The 18,106-nt window shown below is 42.8% G+C and overlaps 1 protein-coding gene across 1 annotated transcript in view; it reads left to right on the top strand.

Annotated features, from left to right (window-relative positions):
- LOC126384742 (NXPE family member 3-like) overlaps window positions 1-15,669 on the top strand; it is a 105,454-nt gene extending 89,785 nt beyond the window's left edge. The window contains exons 2-5 of the mRNA XM_050036002.1: window positions 1,456-1,751; window positions 5,990-6,060; window positions 14,144-14,350; window positions 14,432-15,669. Of these exons, the coding sequence (XP_049891959.1) occupies window positions 1,456-1,751; window positions 5,990-6,060; window positions 14,144-14,350; window positions 14,432-14,988 (1,131 nt within the window). The 3' untranslated portion in view covers window positions 14,989-15,669. The remainder of the gene's footprint in view (window positions 1-1,455; window positions 1,752-5,989; window positions 6,061-14,143; window positions 14,351-14,431) is intronic.
- Window positions 15,670-18,106: the final 2,437 nt, after the last annotated feature.

Genomic DNA, 18,106 nt, shown 5'->3' with positions numbered 1-18,106 from the left:
TGGATGTAATAGTCCGTGGAGGTGCTCCGGTGCTTGGCTGCAGAGATAGGAAACCCCTCAGCTGATGTACCACTCTCTCACTCTGCTACTTTGTTTATCTCATGCATTCCTCAGACTTCTGGTTTCCCTTTTTGCATTTTTTCCTCTCACGCAGGCGCAGAACGTACGTGCTACTTGGCCGTTGGATGTAGTCTTTGTAGTGTGTTCAAATGCAACTGACACAGGGCGACCTGAGGCGATGTAGACGACACAACAGTTGGCTTTCGTCGCCGCTAGTTCTTTGATTTTGGTTTGGTGTGTCAGCACCTTAAGAGACAGCAATGTGCTGCAAGGCATCCAGTCCACTGGAAATCATACAGAAGAAGAAGTACTTACATTTGTCACAGACTGACAGACAGTGTATCCAATCAGCCTCAAGGAATCCTTGTCCAATAACTACCTTTTCGGTTTGAGTCTCACCAAATGTTTCATTTTCCTAATTATTGTATTGTTTTCTGAATTGTTGTACTGTTTTCTAAAATGTTGTGTTTTCCGAAATGTTTTGTTGTCTTAAATTTTGTCCTGTTTTGTGAAAATGTTGTTTTGTACTGAGAAATGTAGTTGTGTTTTGACCCTCAGGACCATCGTCATCTTCTATTTGATTGTTTACTAAACTCCGTCCCCTGAAGTTACTGTTGCTCCGCCTGTCAGCTTTCGATGGCAGATTCAGCCCGCACATTTTAACATTTTAGAAACAATGGGACTTTTTCATTTTATACAAAAGCTGGACCTTAGCTGATTGTAAATCTTCTCAGCTTAAAATTTTCCCTTGCAAAAAAACAAACAAACAAAAAAAAAAATCTGCTGTAAAACAAGTTTTAAACATGCACTTGATAGCTACATATATGATATTGGGATAAAACAGTGAGGCATCCATCCGTTCTTGTATTGCAGTCCTAGTCTTAGGGATATGATAGGGAAATATAAGATCGGAGTGTTTCATACTAACATAACCCTGTTTGGGTAATGTGTATGGTGTACATGTTGTCTGGATAACCAGATAAAATCCAATAGAACAGAACAGGACAGGGCTGCTAACATCACTAACGAAAAATAGCAATTATATCAGAGCAGGCAACCACTTAATTATAATAATTAATTTCTTACACTTTTCCCTATTATGGTTTTAGTCTTGAAAACAAGACAACCTTCTCTAAACACTTTAAATGCAGAGTATTTCTCTTACTATTCACACCACTTCAAGTATCGAGAAATGCAAAGCTTGACAGATCTGCAATTCCTAGTTACAGTTGCCCGGCTATGATTAGACAGTCACTATTTGGGGGAGTGGTTTAGTGAGTTTAGACAGTTTTTGAGAGATTGTCATCTTTGAGTGGTTTTGATTTTATTTGTCTTTATTAATATGATTCAACATGACTTGGACTTGGTGAAAACTCTGGTTTTCCATCCAATCAGGTGACGCTGGTTCATCCTAGTGAGGCTATCCCAGTGCTGAAAAGGCTGAACAAAGAACATCCTGACAGAATTTACTTCCACAGCCTGTTCCGCTCAGGCTCACTCTCTGAAACTGCTGTCTGTAACGTCTGCCTACGTCCAACCCACCAGCTGCTGTGCAACTACACTGACCCCCGTTCAGGCGAGCCTTGGTTCTGCTACAAGCCAAAGAACCTGAGCTGTGATGCCAGGATTGACCATGCCGGGAGACAAAAAGGTGGATTCATCACAGCCAATGAGGGGAAGCTATTTCGAAGGTAAGGGAACAGAGACAGGACTGGCATTTTGTATACCTTCTATTAACATTCATCCAGTGCTACCTTTGTAACCAACCCAACTGCCAGAAAAAAATGTTGGTTTTGTGTTCCCACTACCCACTGATACACCATATTTGCATGTTATTATGTAGCAAATATGTCAAAGACCACGTTCTGGCTTAAAATACCTGGTTTGTGGGGCACTATCTAGGCAAGAAAACAGTGATTTCTTGGCAAGAAACAATCACTTTTCGTGTTTAAAGAGCCACTGGAAACAACAATGGGTTGCTACCATGGATGTATAAAGAGACCTTGATACAGCATTGGCAGCAAGGCCCCAGTTATTCTTATGAGTATTGCTCAGAAAATGGTTCATCTGCCACGTATAAAATTACCTGGATGACAGGCACTGCTTCTCCCCTGTGTGATCCATGGCGCAGACACAGTAGACATCTCCACTGGCTGAGCTGGCTACTCCAGGTTTAGTACTCCGTTAACTTGAATGGGGATAAAATACTTCAAAAGTCTCTTCTAGACTTTCTAATTGTTATTTAATGTTAGTGAAATGAGTCATTTGTGACATTCAAAAAAATGTGTCCACTGATTTACAGAGGTCTTTTTCTCATTGTAAGTCAATGAGAAAAAGTATTTTTGGGTCAAAGGGCATCATGTGACAGACCTAGAAGTTGAAGTTCCACTGATTGGCCACCACGAAAATTGTTTTGGTGGCCGCTCACTACAGAACACCCAACTTTGGTGCCAAAAAAAGTTGGGACTCTGTGTAAAATGTATATAAAATCAGAATGCAATGATTTCCAAATCCTTTTTGACATAAATTTAATTGAATACACCCTAAAGGTATACAGATATTTCTACAGTCTACAAGATATTGAACGTTCAAACTCATAAACTTTTTAATAAAAACATAAATACTCATTCTGAATTTGATGCCTACAACACGTTCCAAAAACCTTGGGACAGAGGCATGTTTATCACTATGTTACATCTCCTTTATTTAACAACACTTTGTAAGTATTAGGGAACTGAGGACAATAAAGGCCAAAACACACTGGTCGCTGCTCCTGGAAGCGCTGCCCAGCGGCACTTCACGCCACTGTCCTATTTCCAGCCTTGCTGCCTCAGGAATTAAACACATTTTTCTCCCACGCGCTCTCTGCTTGTACATACCAGCTCCTGTAGCAGCCCTGTTACTCTGTTCCTGTAGCAGCTCGACTCCTCTCCTTACCATTGATGCAAAGATAACTCTGTCATAGCTCAGGAAATTGGCTCTTCAGATGAAAAATAAAGTTTCCTAATGGGCTGTCCACACATGATTTTTAAGCTAATGCAGAGGTGGAGGAATTATAGATCTTTCCGTAAAAGTAGTAAAAACTTTTCATGGTCATCTGTTGACAAGCTGCTGCGTGACACTTCCAGTGTGTGCTAGGCAGAGGTTGTGCTAGACTTTTTCGTCGCCGGTCATTTTGACTGACAGGGTCGTAAAAATCCGGTCATAATCTATTTTTACCGGTCATTTCAATTTTCGTTTTTAAATGATAATAAAGATATTCAACGACATATAGTTTTCATTCGTTCGTTTTTAATAAATCCAACAAGCAAGTTATAAAGCGTACATTAATAAGGACATGAACGAAAAGATGAACAGACATCCACACACCGCAGCGCTTCAGTTCGGCGTCTCATCTACACGCAAGCCGCGAGCGCTTCTGTCAAGCTGGATAGAGCGGATCGTACCAAACAGGAAGTCGGACACAGAAAAGACGAGAGAATCCGGCCAATTTTCAAAATAAAATAACAACACCAGCATGCACTGAGGAACGTGAGGGAATACCGTGTTTATAATTTAAAATAACACAACAGTGCATAATCGAACACATTTTCCAATACCATAATCACTTCATTACAATTTTAATTTTGTGTCACTGACCCTACAGAAATAAAATGGTCAGAACAATATGCCCTATTCATTCAGTGTTAATCCAACACGCTCAATACATGGACATGCAATGACAAATTGTCATTAACTTATTACGTTATAAAAAACGATTAACCCATGTTTAAAATGACCTGTTGAAGTGAAAAAACGAGTACTGACCGGAGCAGACGAGTGGAGTCGATGTTTAACCGGCGCGGAGAGCGCAGGAGAAATGCGCTGCCTGTGTGGACAGTCAAGCGCCTGCGAGTATACTCGCAGGACTTCTGCGGCACTAACGCATCTGGTGTGTCCAGGCCGTTATGTTAACAACGCTACATGAAGCAGATGAATGACTTTTTCTCTGCAGTGTGAAAACGGCAGCCACTTAAACCACTGACTGTGCACTCCGCCGCCAAGTGGGCAGGGGTGGTAATTGCAACCGGTCAAATGGCCTTCAGATTTTCCAGTCATTGTTGTAAAAAACCGGTCAGTGACCGAGAATATCCGGTTAACGCGACCCCTGGTGCTAGGGGTGGCACATGTTTTCGGCTGAATTGTTGAATTTCTGCAAATTAAGTTCTTTTCCATTCTTGCTTTATATGTGATTTCAGTGGCTCAACAGTCCAGGGTCTCCACTGTCTTGTTTTGTGCTTCATAATGCGCCACACATGCTTGATGGGAGATAGGTCTGGACTGCAGGCAGGCCAGTTTAGTACCTGCAATCTTTTACGACAAAGCCACACTGTTGTAACATGTGTAGAATGTGGCTCAGCATTGTTCTGTTGGAATAAGCAGGGATGTCCCTGAAAAAGATGTTGTCTGGATGGCAGCATACAGTGGCATGCAAAAGTGTGGGTCCCCCTGATCGAAATTTCGTTTAATGTGGATAGTCAAGTATGTAGAAGATGAACTGATCCTCAAAAGGCAAGATAAGGAAGTTAAGGATAAAACATGCTCTTCAACATTTCAAGCAAGATTAGTGTATTACGTTTTGTACAGTTTTAGAGTGAAAAAAGAAAGGAGCACCATGCAAAAATTTGGGCACCACAAGACATTTGAGCTTTCAGACAACTCTTACCAGGGTCTTGGACCATGACTAGCTTGTTAGGGCTATGGCTTGTTCACAGTCATTAGGAAAGGCCAGGTGATGCAAATGGTGATGCAAATTTTAAAGCTTTATAAATACTCTGACTCCTTAAACCTTGTCCTGTCAATCAACAGCCATGGGCTCCTCCAAACAGCTGCCTAGCACTCTTAAAGCTAAAATTACTTACACAAAGCAGGAGAAGACTATAAGAAGATAGCAAAGTGGTCTCAGGTAGCTGTTTCCACAGTTAGTAATGTAATTAAGAAATGGCAGTTAACAGCAAGTGTGGAGGTCAAGTTGAGGTCTGGATGACCAAGAAAACTTTCTGAGAGAGCTGCTCATAGGATTGCTTGAAAGGCAAATCAAAACCCCCTTCAGATTGATCAGACTCTGGGGTGGTGGTGCACTGTTCTACTGTGCAGTGCCACCTGTACTCCTGTGCTTTTTGGAAACAAGTCCTTTGGACTGATGAAGTTAAAATAGAACTTTGTGGACGCAGTGAGCAAAGGTATGTTTGGGGGAAAAAAAGGGTGCAGAATTTCATAAAAAGAACACTGTTAACTGTTACACATGGGGGTGGTTCGATCATGCTTTGGGCTTGTGTTGCAGCCAATTTTGATTACATTTCCTCCATTTTCATTACATTTTCAGTGGATAATCATCAGATAAAGCTAATCAAAAGTTATCAAAAGTTTTGAAAGAAGGTTTGAAAATATGACCAATGACCTCTAAAAGGGGCATGACTTAGGACATTAATAGACCTACTTGACCTATGGCTAAGTCNACTTGAAGTAGACGTTAAAGCAACTGTAGTGAGAAAACAGGCTAGCAGAATTCACCAGAGCAGTACAGAGACGCTATCACAGAAACACCGGAAATGACACAACTCGCTTACCGCAATACGTCAGCAGTCCCGCCCTCAAACACAATGAGCCAATCAAAGTGCATATAGCCATTCCCATACACTTGGACATTCTCTGCCTGGACATTCATTGAAATGCATTACAGAAAGTAATGTGTTGACAGTAGCGGATGGAAGGGGGAGTGTACATCTAGTGGCACCTTTAATAAGTGCAATTTTAAATCACAAATTTTTAGAGGTTAAGTGGTGTTTCCCATTTTAGTGCTTAATTTTTCTAACTTTATGAAATGATTTTAAATTTGTGTCCACCTTTGTTGTATTCACCTTGTTCATGTGTGTGTGCTTTTCTTTAGTGGTGTCAACTTAAAAGTCTACATTCAAGCTTCAGGACCTGCCAATGTCACTGTTTTGCCAAAAAAGACAGGTAATGCTCAATCTTTACTACTGTCACCATGGTCTGTAACTCAAAACTAAATTTGCTACAGACAAAGTAAAACAGCCAGCAAAAGCCTGTTTGTACACAACTTATGATTGTTGTCTAGCTAGCGTTCCCCTGTAGGAGATGTATTCAGCCAATTTGACAATGCTGGGAGCATGGAAAACTGCACTGAAATTTGATGAACATCCACGGGGAACATAAATTCAGGGCGTCACCAAGGGGACCATTAAAGTTGTAAATTGGTTATCGGAAATAATTAATAATTATTAATAATAATTAATAATTATGTTAAATAATGTGACTTAATTAACATTAAATCACCTCGTGGGGCACCATTCCCGTAAAGGGAAAATGATAGCCAGTTAAAGATAACAGTCTCATAAAATACGCTAAACTATTAATTTGGAGTTTTGATTAATAATTAAATTAATGACAATAACGAAAATTAACAGTAAAGCCTGAAGGATTTCGGAGTTCTTGACGTAGCAGAGGTTGACTATTCATTCACTCTTGTGCAACATTAAACAGGTATGATTCCAAAGAATTATATTTATTCACAAAGTAAGCACAGCAAAACCAAAACACACAAATTCTAACTAACTATATACAAGCTTGGTGTGTGTGTGTGTGTGTGTGTGTGTGTGTGTGTGTGTGTGTGTGTGTGTGTGTGTGAGAGAGTGAGTGTGAGTGTGTGTGTGTGAGAGAGAGAGAGAGAGAGAGAGAGATAGAGAGAGAGAGAGAGACAAAGGTGGGTGTGGTGATCAAAGAGCCGTTTGGCCTACAGAACAAAATGGCTGACAACAGAGAACTACAAGATGGCCGAATCAAAGCTTCAGATCAGGTGAGGTGTTTGTCTGACCGTGTGGTCAGGACAAAGACAAAGGAAAAGAAGCGGGAACTTTGAGATGCATCTTTGGGTGTAGCTCTGTTATGTATATTAAAGTTCTTGTTGCCATCATCATTTCTTTCACTGTTGAAGACCACTTGTCCACATTCATAAATTCTGGTGAGTCAACAAGACCTGGATGAGTAGTGGCCAGGTTGGACTCTGCCCAAATAACTAACATGGAGCCACCGCCCTGTGGGGCCCATGCCCACCACCCACAGAGACAGGAATTGGGGTCAGGTGCCTTGTGTGCCAGGTAGCAGGCAAGGCGTTACAGACTAGCTCAGGGGAGATGGAACGCCACCTCCCTGGCAGGGAAGGAACAGGAGCTCGTGCATGAGGTGGAGTGGTACCAACTAGATGTAGTTGGGCCCACCTCCATGCGTAGTGCTGGTTCTTAAACCAAACTCCTGGAGACGGGCTGGGATGGTATTCTCTCTTTTCCGTAGTTGACCAGGGTGAGAGTCTCCAGCTGAGTGCCACTGTGTTGGAGTTCTCTCCGGGGCACAAAGTGTCACCTCGGTACGACTGCGGGTCTCTAAGTGGAGGTCTTTGATTTTTTTTGTGTGTGTGTGTACGAGCTGAACAGCAATTCTGAGTACCCGTCTGTCCTTGAGTCCTGGAAAGGGCACAGACTGGGGACTCCATAGCTCTTCTAGGGGATGTCAACGCTCACGTGGGCAACAATGGAGAAACCTGGAGGGGGGTGATTGGGAGGAACAGTCCGCCTGACCTGAACGCGAATGTTGTTTTGTTAATGAACTTCTCTGCGAGTCATGGATTGGCCATAACAAACACCATGTTCGAGCACAGGGAGGTTCATAAGTGTACCTGGTACCAGAACACCCTGGCCCAAAGATCAATAATTGACTTTGTGTTCGTATCATGGCATCTGTGACTGTATGTCTTGGACACAAGGGGCGAGGAGAGGAGCAGAGCTCACAACTGATACATGTAATGAGGGTGACCCGGGAATGTCTGGCTGATGCCCTGGTCCATGGGGTCTTCAACTCCCAGCTTAAAACAATTTTTTTGTGCATCCTGGGGGAGGTTACGGACATGGAATCCAAGTGGTCTATGTTCAAAGCCTCCATTATGGAGGTGGCTACTCAGAGTTGTGGTGAGAAGGTCGCCGGTGCCAGTTGTGGTGGCAATCTAAGAAGCTGCTCGTGGACACCAGCGGTGAGGGAGGCTGTCAGGCTGAAGAAAGAGGCCTTTTGGGTTTGACTGGCCCAGGAATCTCCTGAAGCAGCAGACAGGTACTGGTTTGCAAGAAGGACTGCAGCTGTGGTGGTCACTGAAGCAAAAACCTGGGATGTGGGAAGAGTTCAGGGAGTCTATGGCAAAGGACTTTTAGTTGGCCTCAAGGAAGTTCTAACAAACCATTAGACGCCTCAGGAAGAGAAAGCAGGGTTTATCTCAGGAGAAGGAGAACTGCTGACCCAGACTGGAGATATTGTCAAGTGGTAGAGGGACCACTTTTAGGAACTCATGAACCTCTATATCCTCTGTGGAGGAGGCTTGAGTCTTAAGACTCAGGGGAATTCTTGTCCATATCCCTGGCGGAGGCTGCTAAGGTAGTCAAAAAGCTGCCCAGTGGCAAAGTGTTAGGAATGGATGAGATTTGCCCTGAGATGCTGAAGACTCTGGATATTGTTGAGCTGTCTTGGCTGACAAGCCTTTTGAATGTTGCCTAGAGGCCAGGTACATTGCCTGTGGAGTGGCAGACCAGGGTGGTGGTTCCCATTTTCCAAAAATGGGCTTCATTTATCAGGGTATCACACTACTCAGCCTCCCTGGTAAAGTTTATTCCATTGTGCTGGAAAGGCCGCTCAACTGTGTTGACAAGATTCAGGAGGAGCAATGCGGCTTCCATCCTGGCCATGGAACAGTGGACCAGCTCTTTACCCTTGCAGGGCTGCTGAAGGGGTCACGGGAGTTTACCCATCCAGTCTACATGCGTTTTGTGGACTTGCAGAAAGCTTATGTCCACGTCCCTCAGGGGGTCTTTTGGGGATACTGTATGGGGTACTGGGGTCTTTGATATGAGCCATCTGCTCCCTTTATAACGAAAGTGAGAGCTGTGTCTATATACTTGGTATAAAGTCAAATATGTTCTCAGTAGGTGTTGGCCTCTGCCAGGGTTGTCACTTATCACAGATTCTGTTTGTAATATTCATGGACAGAATCTCAAGGTGCAGCCTTGGGAGGAGGAAATAATCTAGTCTGGTGACCTCAGAATTGCATCTCTGCTTTTTGCAGATGATGTGATTCTGTTGGCTTCATTACCTTGTGACCGCCAGCATTCAATGAGGAGGTTTGTAGCTGAGTGTGAAGAGGTCGGGATGAGAGTTACCTCCTCCAAATCTGAAGCCATGGTTCTCTGCCGGGAAACGGTGGATTGTCTCCTCCAGGTTGGGATGGACTTACTGCCCCAAGTGAAAGAGTTCAAGTATCGTGGGGTCTCGTTTGGGGGTAAGGGTAAAATGGAGCATCTGTAGTGATGTGGGCACTGTGCTGGACTGTCATGGTAAAGACGGGCTGAGCCCAAAGGTGAAGCTTAAAATTCACCGGTCCATCTACGTCCCAACACTCACCTGTGGTCATGAGCTTTGAGTAGTAACCGAAAGAATGAGAATCGCGGATACAAACAGCTGAAATGAGTTTGTCTGTAGAGTAGCTAGGCTCAGTCTTAGAGATAGGGTGAGGAGCTCAGACATCAAGAGGGAGCTCTGAGTACAGCTGCTGCTCCTTCATGTCAAAAGGGGCCAGTTAAGGTGGTTCTGGCATCTGATCAGGATCCCTCCTGGGCGCCTCCTGTTAGATGTGTTCCTGGCACGTCCCGCTGGTAGGAGGCCCCGGGGCAGATCCAGAATACACTGGAGAGATTATACTGTATATCTTAATGCCTCTGGATCCCCCATGAGGAGCTGGAAAGTGTTGTTGTTACATCTGGAGTACTTTACTTAGCCTGCTGCCCCCACCACATGACCCTGTATAAGTAGATGACGATGGATGGATGAGGTTGGTAAAGTTCAATCACATTTTGATCCCCAAAAAGGCACATGCTACAGCATTTTTACACCATTTAGGTCTATAAACAGTAAGTTTGATGACAAAAACACAGAGTATTGCCTTAAGGGATAAAAATGATTAACGTTCAAGGCCAGGAAGGTTAGAACACTATTTTATTAGGACTCAAGCACTTAACAGTGCAGGGACCCTATTGAAACTGAAAGAATTATTATTATAAGTCAGGGGTCATACTTTATCAAACTCCTCTTAGAGATTTAATCGGATTGAATTCAAAATGTGTCTGTGTACAAAGGGCTGAAAGTCTTTTGTTACTGTGCTGCTTAATTTATTTTTTTCTCAGGAAACTTTTTTGCAAATTCCAGTGAGATGATACACTGTAGACAACATGATATTTTACCAATGATTGGAAGTTGTGTACAAATGCTGCTCAAGAAATACAATGCCCTTAGACCAGATGGGGGTGCTATAATTAAGCCCCAAAAATTAAATTTTGGAAAGGCCACGCCTTTGACACCACAAGTCAAACTGACTTGAAATTCAACACACATATTCAGGTTAATGTGCTCTACAAAAAAGCCAAAGAACCATTGAGGTCCGGCTGTAAGTTTTTCCATCAGTTTGAATTTTTTTGAAACACTCATTTTACCCATCTCCCCCTTAGTTGCAAGTCCAATTTGTACCAAATTTTGTGTGGATCACTATTTGGTGAAGTTTACCAAAAGTCATTGAAAGCTTGTTGATATTATTGCATTTTGAAGATATTTAAGATATTATAAATAAACTATAGAGGGGCTATGGCTCAGCACATAAACGGACCTAACTCCATGATCATTGAGTCATCACAAAATTTGCAGGAGTTGGCTACAGAACTACTAGAAAAACATCCTGAAAGTTTCATGTAAATTAACCACTAGGGGGTGACACAAATGCCAAAACGGGCATGGCATAACTAGAGTCAAACTGTAAATCAAAAATTGTTCATCCAGTCATTACAGAACTTGCAGAATAGATTTAATAATGATGTTGAACCAATTTTTTTTAGATTATATTTGTGGGCTTTTTGCCTTTAATGGACAGGACAGTGAGTGAAATGGGGAGACAGAGAGAGAGTGGGGACTGACACGCAACAAAGGGCCGCAAGCCGGAACCGAACCCACCGCTGCTGCAGCGAGGCAATACCTCTGTACATGGGGCGCCGGCACTACTACTATCCACTAGTAGCTACTGACACCCCGTTGAACCATTTTTTGAATTTGTGCATAAGGTGCGGCAACACATCATCTAGAATTTTTTGAAAAACACATTTTTGTCATCTCAAGTGTAGATTTTATTTGTATGAAATTTTCAGTGGATAATCATCAGATAAAGCTAATCAAAAGTTATCAAAAGTTTTGAAAGAAGGTTTGAAAATATGACCAATGACCTTTAAAAGGGGCATGACTTAGGACATTAATAGACCTACTTGACCTATGGCTAAGTCCCGCCCTCAAACACGATGAGCCAATCAAAGTGCATATAGCCATTCCCATACACTTGGACATTCTCTGCCTGGACATTCATTGAAATGCATTACAGAAGTCAGTTTTGTTCGGTTTTATGAGCTTTTTGGAGATTTGAAGTTTAAAAATGGTCAAACGGTGTGCATGGGATACATGCATCTCCGACACAAGGTATCCTGAGAGGCTGGGCGACGGGGAGTATTTTTTACACTTTAAACCACATCTCAACCGAGAAAAGTGTCTCCTTTGGATAAAGTTGTGTGGTAACGTTAGACCACAACATCAACTCAACGTGAATAAGATTAACAATGATGTCTACATCTGTTTTAAGGTAAGTCAACATCGTGTTTGAGGCAACATATTTTTTTTCACTTTGCTGGAAAGAAATATAAATTTATCTTTAACATCTCTAGCTAACATTAGCTAAAGTTAGCCTAACTTTAGCTCCTAGCTGCGTTGTTCATCATTTCAGCTTGTTTGCTGGGAGTTCATTAGCTTATTTTGTTCTAGTTTTGTACTTTGGTGATTGTACATCATTGTTAGCTGTTGTCCAAAGGGCTCTAGGGCTGGTGTGGTGGCTAGCAAGAGGGTTCCTGGTTAGATCCCGGGTGTGGGAGCCCCTCTGTGCGGAGTTTGCATGTTCTCCCCATGTCGGCGTGGGTTTTCTCCGGGTACTCAGGCTTCTTCCCACAGTCCAAAGACATGCAGATTGGGGATAGGTTAATTGGTGACTTTAAATTGCCTGTAGGTGTGAATGTGAGTGTAAATGGTTGTCTGTCTCTACATGTCAGCCCTGCGATAGCCTGGCAACCTGTCCAGGGTGTACCCTGCCTTTCGCCCAATGTCAGCTGGGATAGACTCCAGCCCCCCCGCGACCCTCAAGAGGATAAGCAAGCGGTTAGAAAATGGATGGATAGATGGATATATTCATTACATCTTGGGGATTAGGTGTACCAAAGCATTTTGAGCATGACCCATAGGGGGTGCTACAATTGCCAAAAACGTGTACCTCAAAACCCAGTGGACAGAATTTCACTAAATTTGGTAGGTGTGAGTATCGACCATTATCTGAAGTGTCATAATAATAAGTGCATGTGGGCATTACCAAGCCATTACTATATGCTACAGAACACCCAAAAATGTGTTGTTGTTTTTTCTTCTCATGCTGTAAGTCCAATTGACTTGAAAATTGGCACACTCATTCCACAAATGTCCACTGGTTATTAAGATATGTTTTTTTGGGATGGGTTTAGCTCAAATTACTTTGGTAGGTCTATTACAACACATACTGAAGAAATATATATCAAGATTTACTTACGATGATTGGTTAATGAGTTTCGGCCAATATTGTGAAGTCCAACCCAAGACTTTATGATGAATGGCGTCCATATTTTTTGATGACTCTTGCTTTTGAAATAGAAATAGAAATATCTCCCACAAGGCTGTGTCCTAAATTTTGCATCAATAGTCTAAATTAAAAAAAAAAGGTCTATTTTTTTTTTTAACTGTTTTTCACATTGCGGAAATTAGCAAAAAAATCCATCATGGCCACCTGTCATGGTCCAAGACAGGTGGCTGGTCTTAACAAAAGTGGCGATATTTAGCAAAGCAAGCTAAACACGAACACACACGATAGTCACACAAGAAATCACTTATCCATTCACAAAAGACCAGAGAAACGATGCGCTGCTGCCATGTATGGGTCTCGTCTCCCGGCTTCTGTGTGCACCGGAGTTATGAAGGCCGAGCCCCTTGCTCAGCCAATCCAGCAGCGGTGGCGTCACGCTCATTATCCAATCACCTTCACACCTGTCAACACAAAACACACGATCTCTGGAAGAAAGAGAGGTCTAACTCTCCACTAAAACATACCAATCAAATGCATATCACATACACATACACATGATGAATACACAGGCGGCCGGGGGACGCAACAACCCCCTCCCTAAATGAACAACATCCCTTAAGATGTTTCTTCACAGAACTTAATTACACACGCGAAAGGGCATCAGCTAACACATTATCTGTACCCTTCTTGTGGTGGATCTCAAGATTGAAATATTGTACTAACAAGGACCACCTCATTAACCGCTGATTTGAGTTTTGCATGCGGTTCAAGAAAACGAGAGGGTTGTGGTCGGTGTACACGACAACGGGCAACGGACTGGAACCAATGTACCACCATTCAAAGTTTGCAATTTCAATCAGTTGCTATAGTGCCCCCCTTTGGCCAATTGATGTAATATTGCTTAATTTGCATCCTCCCATGACCCTCTGCCACTGTGCCAAATTTCACATGGACTGACCAAGTCAGTGAGGAGACTCCCACAGACACATACACCCACAGACGCACACACAGACACACACACCCACAGACACACACACAGACACACACACCCACAGACAGAGTTTTCATCATTATATACTAAGATAACAACATCAAACACAGTTTAAACTGACGGAAAAAAGAACAGAAAAATAATAATAAAAATAATAAGAGCACAAAAAGAGAAACACAATCTGTTTCTACAACAGAAACCCAACCGAAGCCTTTTTTTTTTTGTAAGACACTGTATGATGTCTTCAGATTGATGGGTTCAGATTGTCTTGACCCCTAAGAATAACCCCACCTATTACTTCCTCTCAGGTCAGCCAGAGGTGAAGAGTAGCAGTGTGCCATCTAGACTCTCTGGCTATTACTACCAGGGTGCATGGCGAGCGCTAGATGGCCCCACAGTTCACCAGTTCAACACCTCCTCCGCCATCACAAAGTGTCTGAAAGGCAAGATGATCCACCTGTATGGAGACTCCACCATCAGACAGTGGTTTGAATTCCTCAACGAAAAACTACCAGGTACCTGATTGGCGGAGATTTTGACAGTAGTTTGATTTTGTTCACACTGCAGCTTAATCTGTTCCCTTTGTATACTTTCAGATCTTAAGGAGTTTAACCTGCACAGCGCAAGGAAATTTGGACCTTTCATGGCCATAGACAATGCAAACAACATCATGGTGACATTCCACTGCCACGGTCCTCCTATAGTCAGTTTTACCACGACCCCAACTACCAAGCTTCATTACATTGCAAATGAAATAGATGCCTTAACAGGAGGCACTGACACTATCGTTGTTTTTGGCATCTGGGCTCACTTCACCCCCTTCCCCATGGAGGTGTACATCCGGCGGCTGCGGGGCATACGCAGGGCAGTGGTGCGGCTGCTGATCAGGGCTCCAGGGACAGTGGTTATCATCCGGACAGGAAACCCCAGAGCTGCGACATTTGATCTTTCGCTAATCTTCAGTGACTGGTACTCGTTGCAGCGTTATAAGGTGCTCAGAGCCATGTTTAAAGGAATGGATGTTCATCTGATCGATGCCTGGTCTATGGTCCTGGCCCACCACCTGCCACACAACATCCACCCACCACCTCCCATTATTAAAAACATGGTTGATATTCTGTTGTCCCATGTGTGTCCTCAAAAAGGCAGCTAGGTGTGTGTTTGGTTGGGGGAAGGAGTGTAGATTTAAGCATACACTGAGTTTACATATTGTCTCTGTTTTTACTAAGTGCTACAGTCCATGCACAAGCTAGACTAACTACACTGTTGGTATGTTATGTTATAATAACAATGTTTAAAAATGTATTTACAGTCTTAATGATACATGATATCTACCTATAATGCAACAGTCACATATTAATTATTTTTTCCCTCAAGACATATGAATTTGTATTACAGCTTCAAAAAACTAAAACAGAGTATTTTAATCATAACAGTAAAACAAAAACAACAAGTGGCAGTCCCGGGTCTGCTCCCTTTCACAGCCAACAGAAGAGGGAGGCTCAGTTGCCCAATGTCAAAGCAGCATGCAACAGCAAGTGGTTTTCAAGCTTCACAAAGCTGACCATAGTCACTTTAGCTGGGTGAATGTTGTCTAAAGGAGTTTGACCAATCACACATGTTTGATCATTACATCACATGCAGCATTTCAGTAAATGCACATTCAGAGTGCAGATGGGAACAAAACTCAGTGGATACATGCAGGGCACAATGCAGGATGTGTTGAGGATTGTTGTGGAGCTGATTAAAGTTAGAGAGAGGACTAGGATGTTTAATTGCTATAAACATCAAGTTCTGTGTGGATCAAATATTTAATAAATCTATGTGTGAGTTATATCTGTAATTGTGTGAATTGAAACTATCAGTAAAAAGCAAAAGAATAATGGTCCAGCGATATTAGAGGATCAATTCTTCAGTCTCTTAAGAAAAAAAAAGAGTCAGCCCTGCCAGAGTGAGAGGTGGAAAAGGAGGAGACGACTGGACCCAAAGGGGCTGTATAGCAATGCGTATAGCTGTAAGCCACTAAAAGTCTACCATAGTGAGGAGATGATGAGAGGCGAAGGGAAGGGGGGTGGTGAGTGTGAACTACTGATATGGTCATGTGCAGGTGAAACACTGTGCAGCTGATGCATTGGCCAAAGTGCTGATTGAAAGTCTACCATGTAAAAGAGATGTAGGAACATTATGCCAGGCCAGACCTCATGGGTCCTCATTAAGCAATGATTTATGCTGACTCAAATAAAAGCCACAGCAACATTCACAAGATTTGGCTGGACTGAAAAGAAAAATGCGAAGACTTCAGCCAAGCAGGAGTTTGTTTGTTTTTTCGTGGTATGTAAGACATAGTCACAGGGCTTGACGCTAACTTTTTTCCCAAGGAGCACATGTGCTCCTAAGTTGAAAAAGTAAGGAGCACACAAAGGGTCTCATTCATGAAAAGTGAGTAAATCTGTGTGTAGATTTGCACATAAAAGCCTACGGTAAATCTGTGTGTAGATTTGCACATAAAAGCCTACGCTACTTAAAAACCTACTCCGGATTCAGGAATGCCGCGGGAAACAACCTGGGCTGCCTACAGAGACCGGACTTTTTCACAGCATATTCAGAGGACATGAAATCTGCAGCTAACTTAAAGAAGACTGGTCCAAGGTTGTGTGGACCAGCAGGTTTTTTACTATCTAACTTGAATATGGCTGTTCAGTGGTGTTCAAAGCATCAGAGTTGGAAACAGAATCAAACAGTGAGCCACAGGACACAACGTGTCAACAACGTGGTCAACAAAATATCCATCTTTAAGACTTTCTGCCAGCTTAGTGGGACGTGTGCTCAGCCCAGTAAGTGGCCATGGATTTTCATCGGGACAGGGAGAAGACGTGCTCAATCAAGAACTGTGTTCCATCATCATTGTGTGGCGCGGCTCTTCATTTGATTGGACCTAGAAAGACAACACAGTACTTGAGCATCAGTGTGATTATTTCAGCCAATCACTGTATGCCAGGACTATTCAATTACAAATTCAATTGGGCCGCAGCCAGACAGTGTCAATGGAACAGACATTTTTAGCAGCGAGCAACCCATTGAAAACTTTTTTAGTTTTTATATCTTACTATATAATGACGAAAACTCTGTCTGTCTGTGGGTGTGACTGTTCCACGTTTTTCTACTCACTGATGTGGTCAATCTATGTGAAACTGCACATAGGCATTGAGGATTGGCATAGGTAGAAGGTGACAAAGCTACTTTTTCCAAAAATTACACTATTATTAGTATATTCTTTTACAAAGTCAATGCATTCACCCCACGAGTTACTGCACACGCGCGTTGATGTATGTATCCACCTCAAACGGATATCAGCTGTAGCCGAGCAGCGGAGTTACACTGTGCACACGCGTTAATATATGCATCCACCTCAAACAGACATCATCTCAGCTGCAGCCGATAAAGGTAGGCTTATCTTACTATATAATGACGAAAACTCTGTTTGTGTGTGTGTGTGTGTGTGTGTGTGTGTGTGTGTGTGTGTGTGTGTGTGTGTGTGTGTGTGTCTGTTCCACGTTTTTCTCCTCACTGACTTGGTCAATCCATGTGAAATTTGGTACAGTGGTAGAGGGCCATGGGAGGATGCGAATGAAGCAATAGGCCCGTTTCCACCGCAGGAACTTCGGGGTAATTTTACGGGGCCGGGGCCGTTGTTGCTTGTCTCCACCGCAGGAACCATCCCCGAAGGACAGAGTTCCGGAACTTTTACAGGGGCTAAACAAGTCCCTGCCTCGGAGTAGGTACTCAGAACGGCCCTGAAAGACTCCTGGCTGGGGCTTGGGGATTACTTGGTGCTGATTGGATATACTCAAGGAGGAATGTGACGTCAACAGAAAGCAACAAAATAGCCGGCATTTTTAAAGCTCAGCAGATGAGGGTTAGCTCGTTCATATAGCTTCCGCCGCCATGTAAAAAAACTCAGTAAATGGCCCGTGAAAAAAATATTTTTTCCAGCGGATATCTTAGTTAGAACATGAATGAGCTAGCAAAGCAGTTTTGTGTTGATATGTGTGGTATTTATTCAGTTTTGGGAAATCACGATGTCTAGAAAGCATCAGCTGACAGGGACAGCTAAAAGCAGCAGCAAAGCTAACATCAGGACATCATCTGTTTAAAGCCTCCCGTTGTCGGAAACGACATGAAACTACCCCAGTTAGCTCAATCATGTTGTAACTAAGACATCCGCCGGAAAAAATATTTTTTTCACGGGCCATTTAGTGAGTTATTACAGA

Source organism: Epinephelus moara, chromosome 23, assembly GCF_006386435.1.
Source record: "Epinephelus moara isolate mb chromosome 23, YSFRI_EMoa_1.0, whole genome shotgun sequence".
In the NCBI taxonomy this organism is placed as follows: domain Eukaryota; kingdom Metazoa; phylum Chordata; class Actinopteri; order Perciformes; family Serranidae; genus Epinephelus; species Epinephelus moara.
The sequence above is the reverse complement of the archived record's forward strand: the minus strand, read 5'-3'. Positions and strand labels throughout refer to the sequence as shown.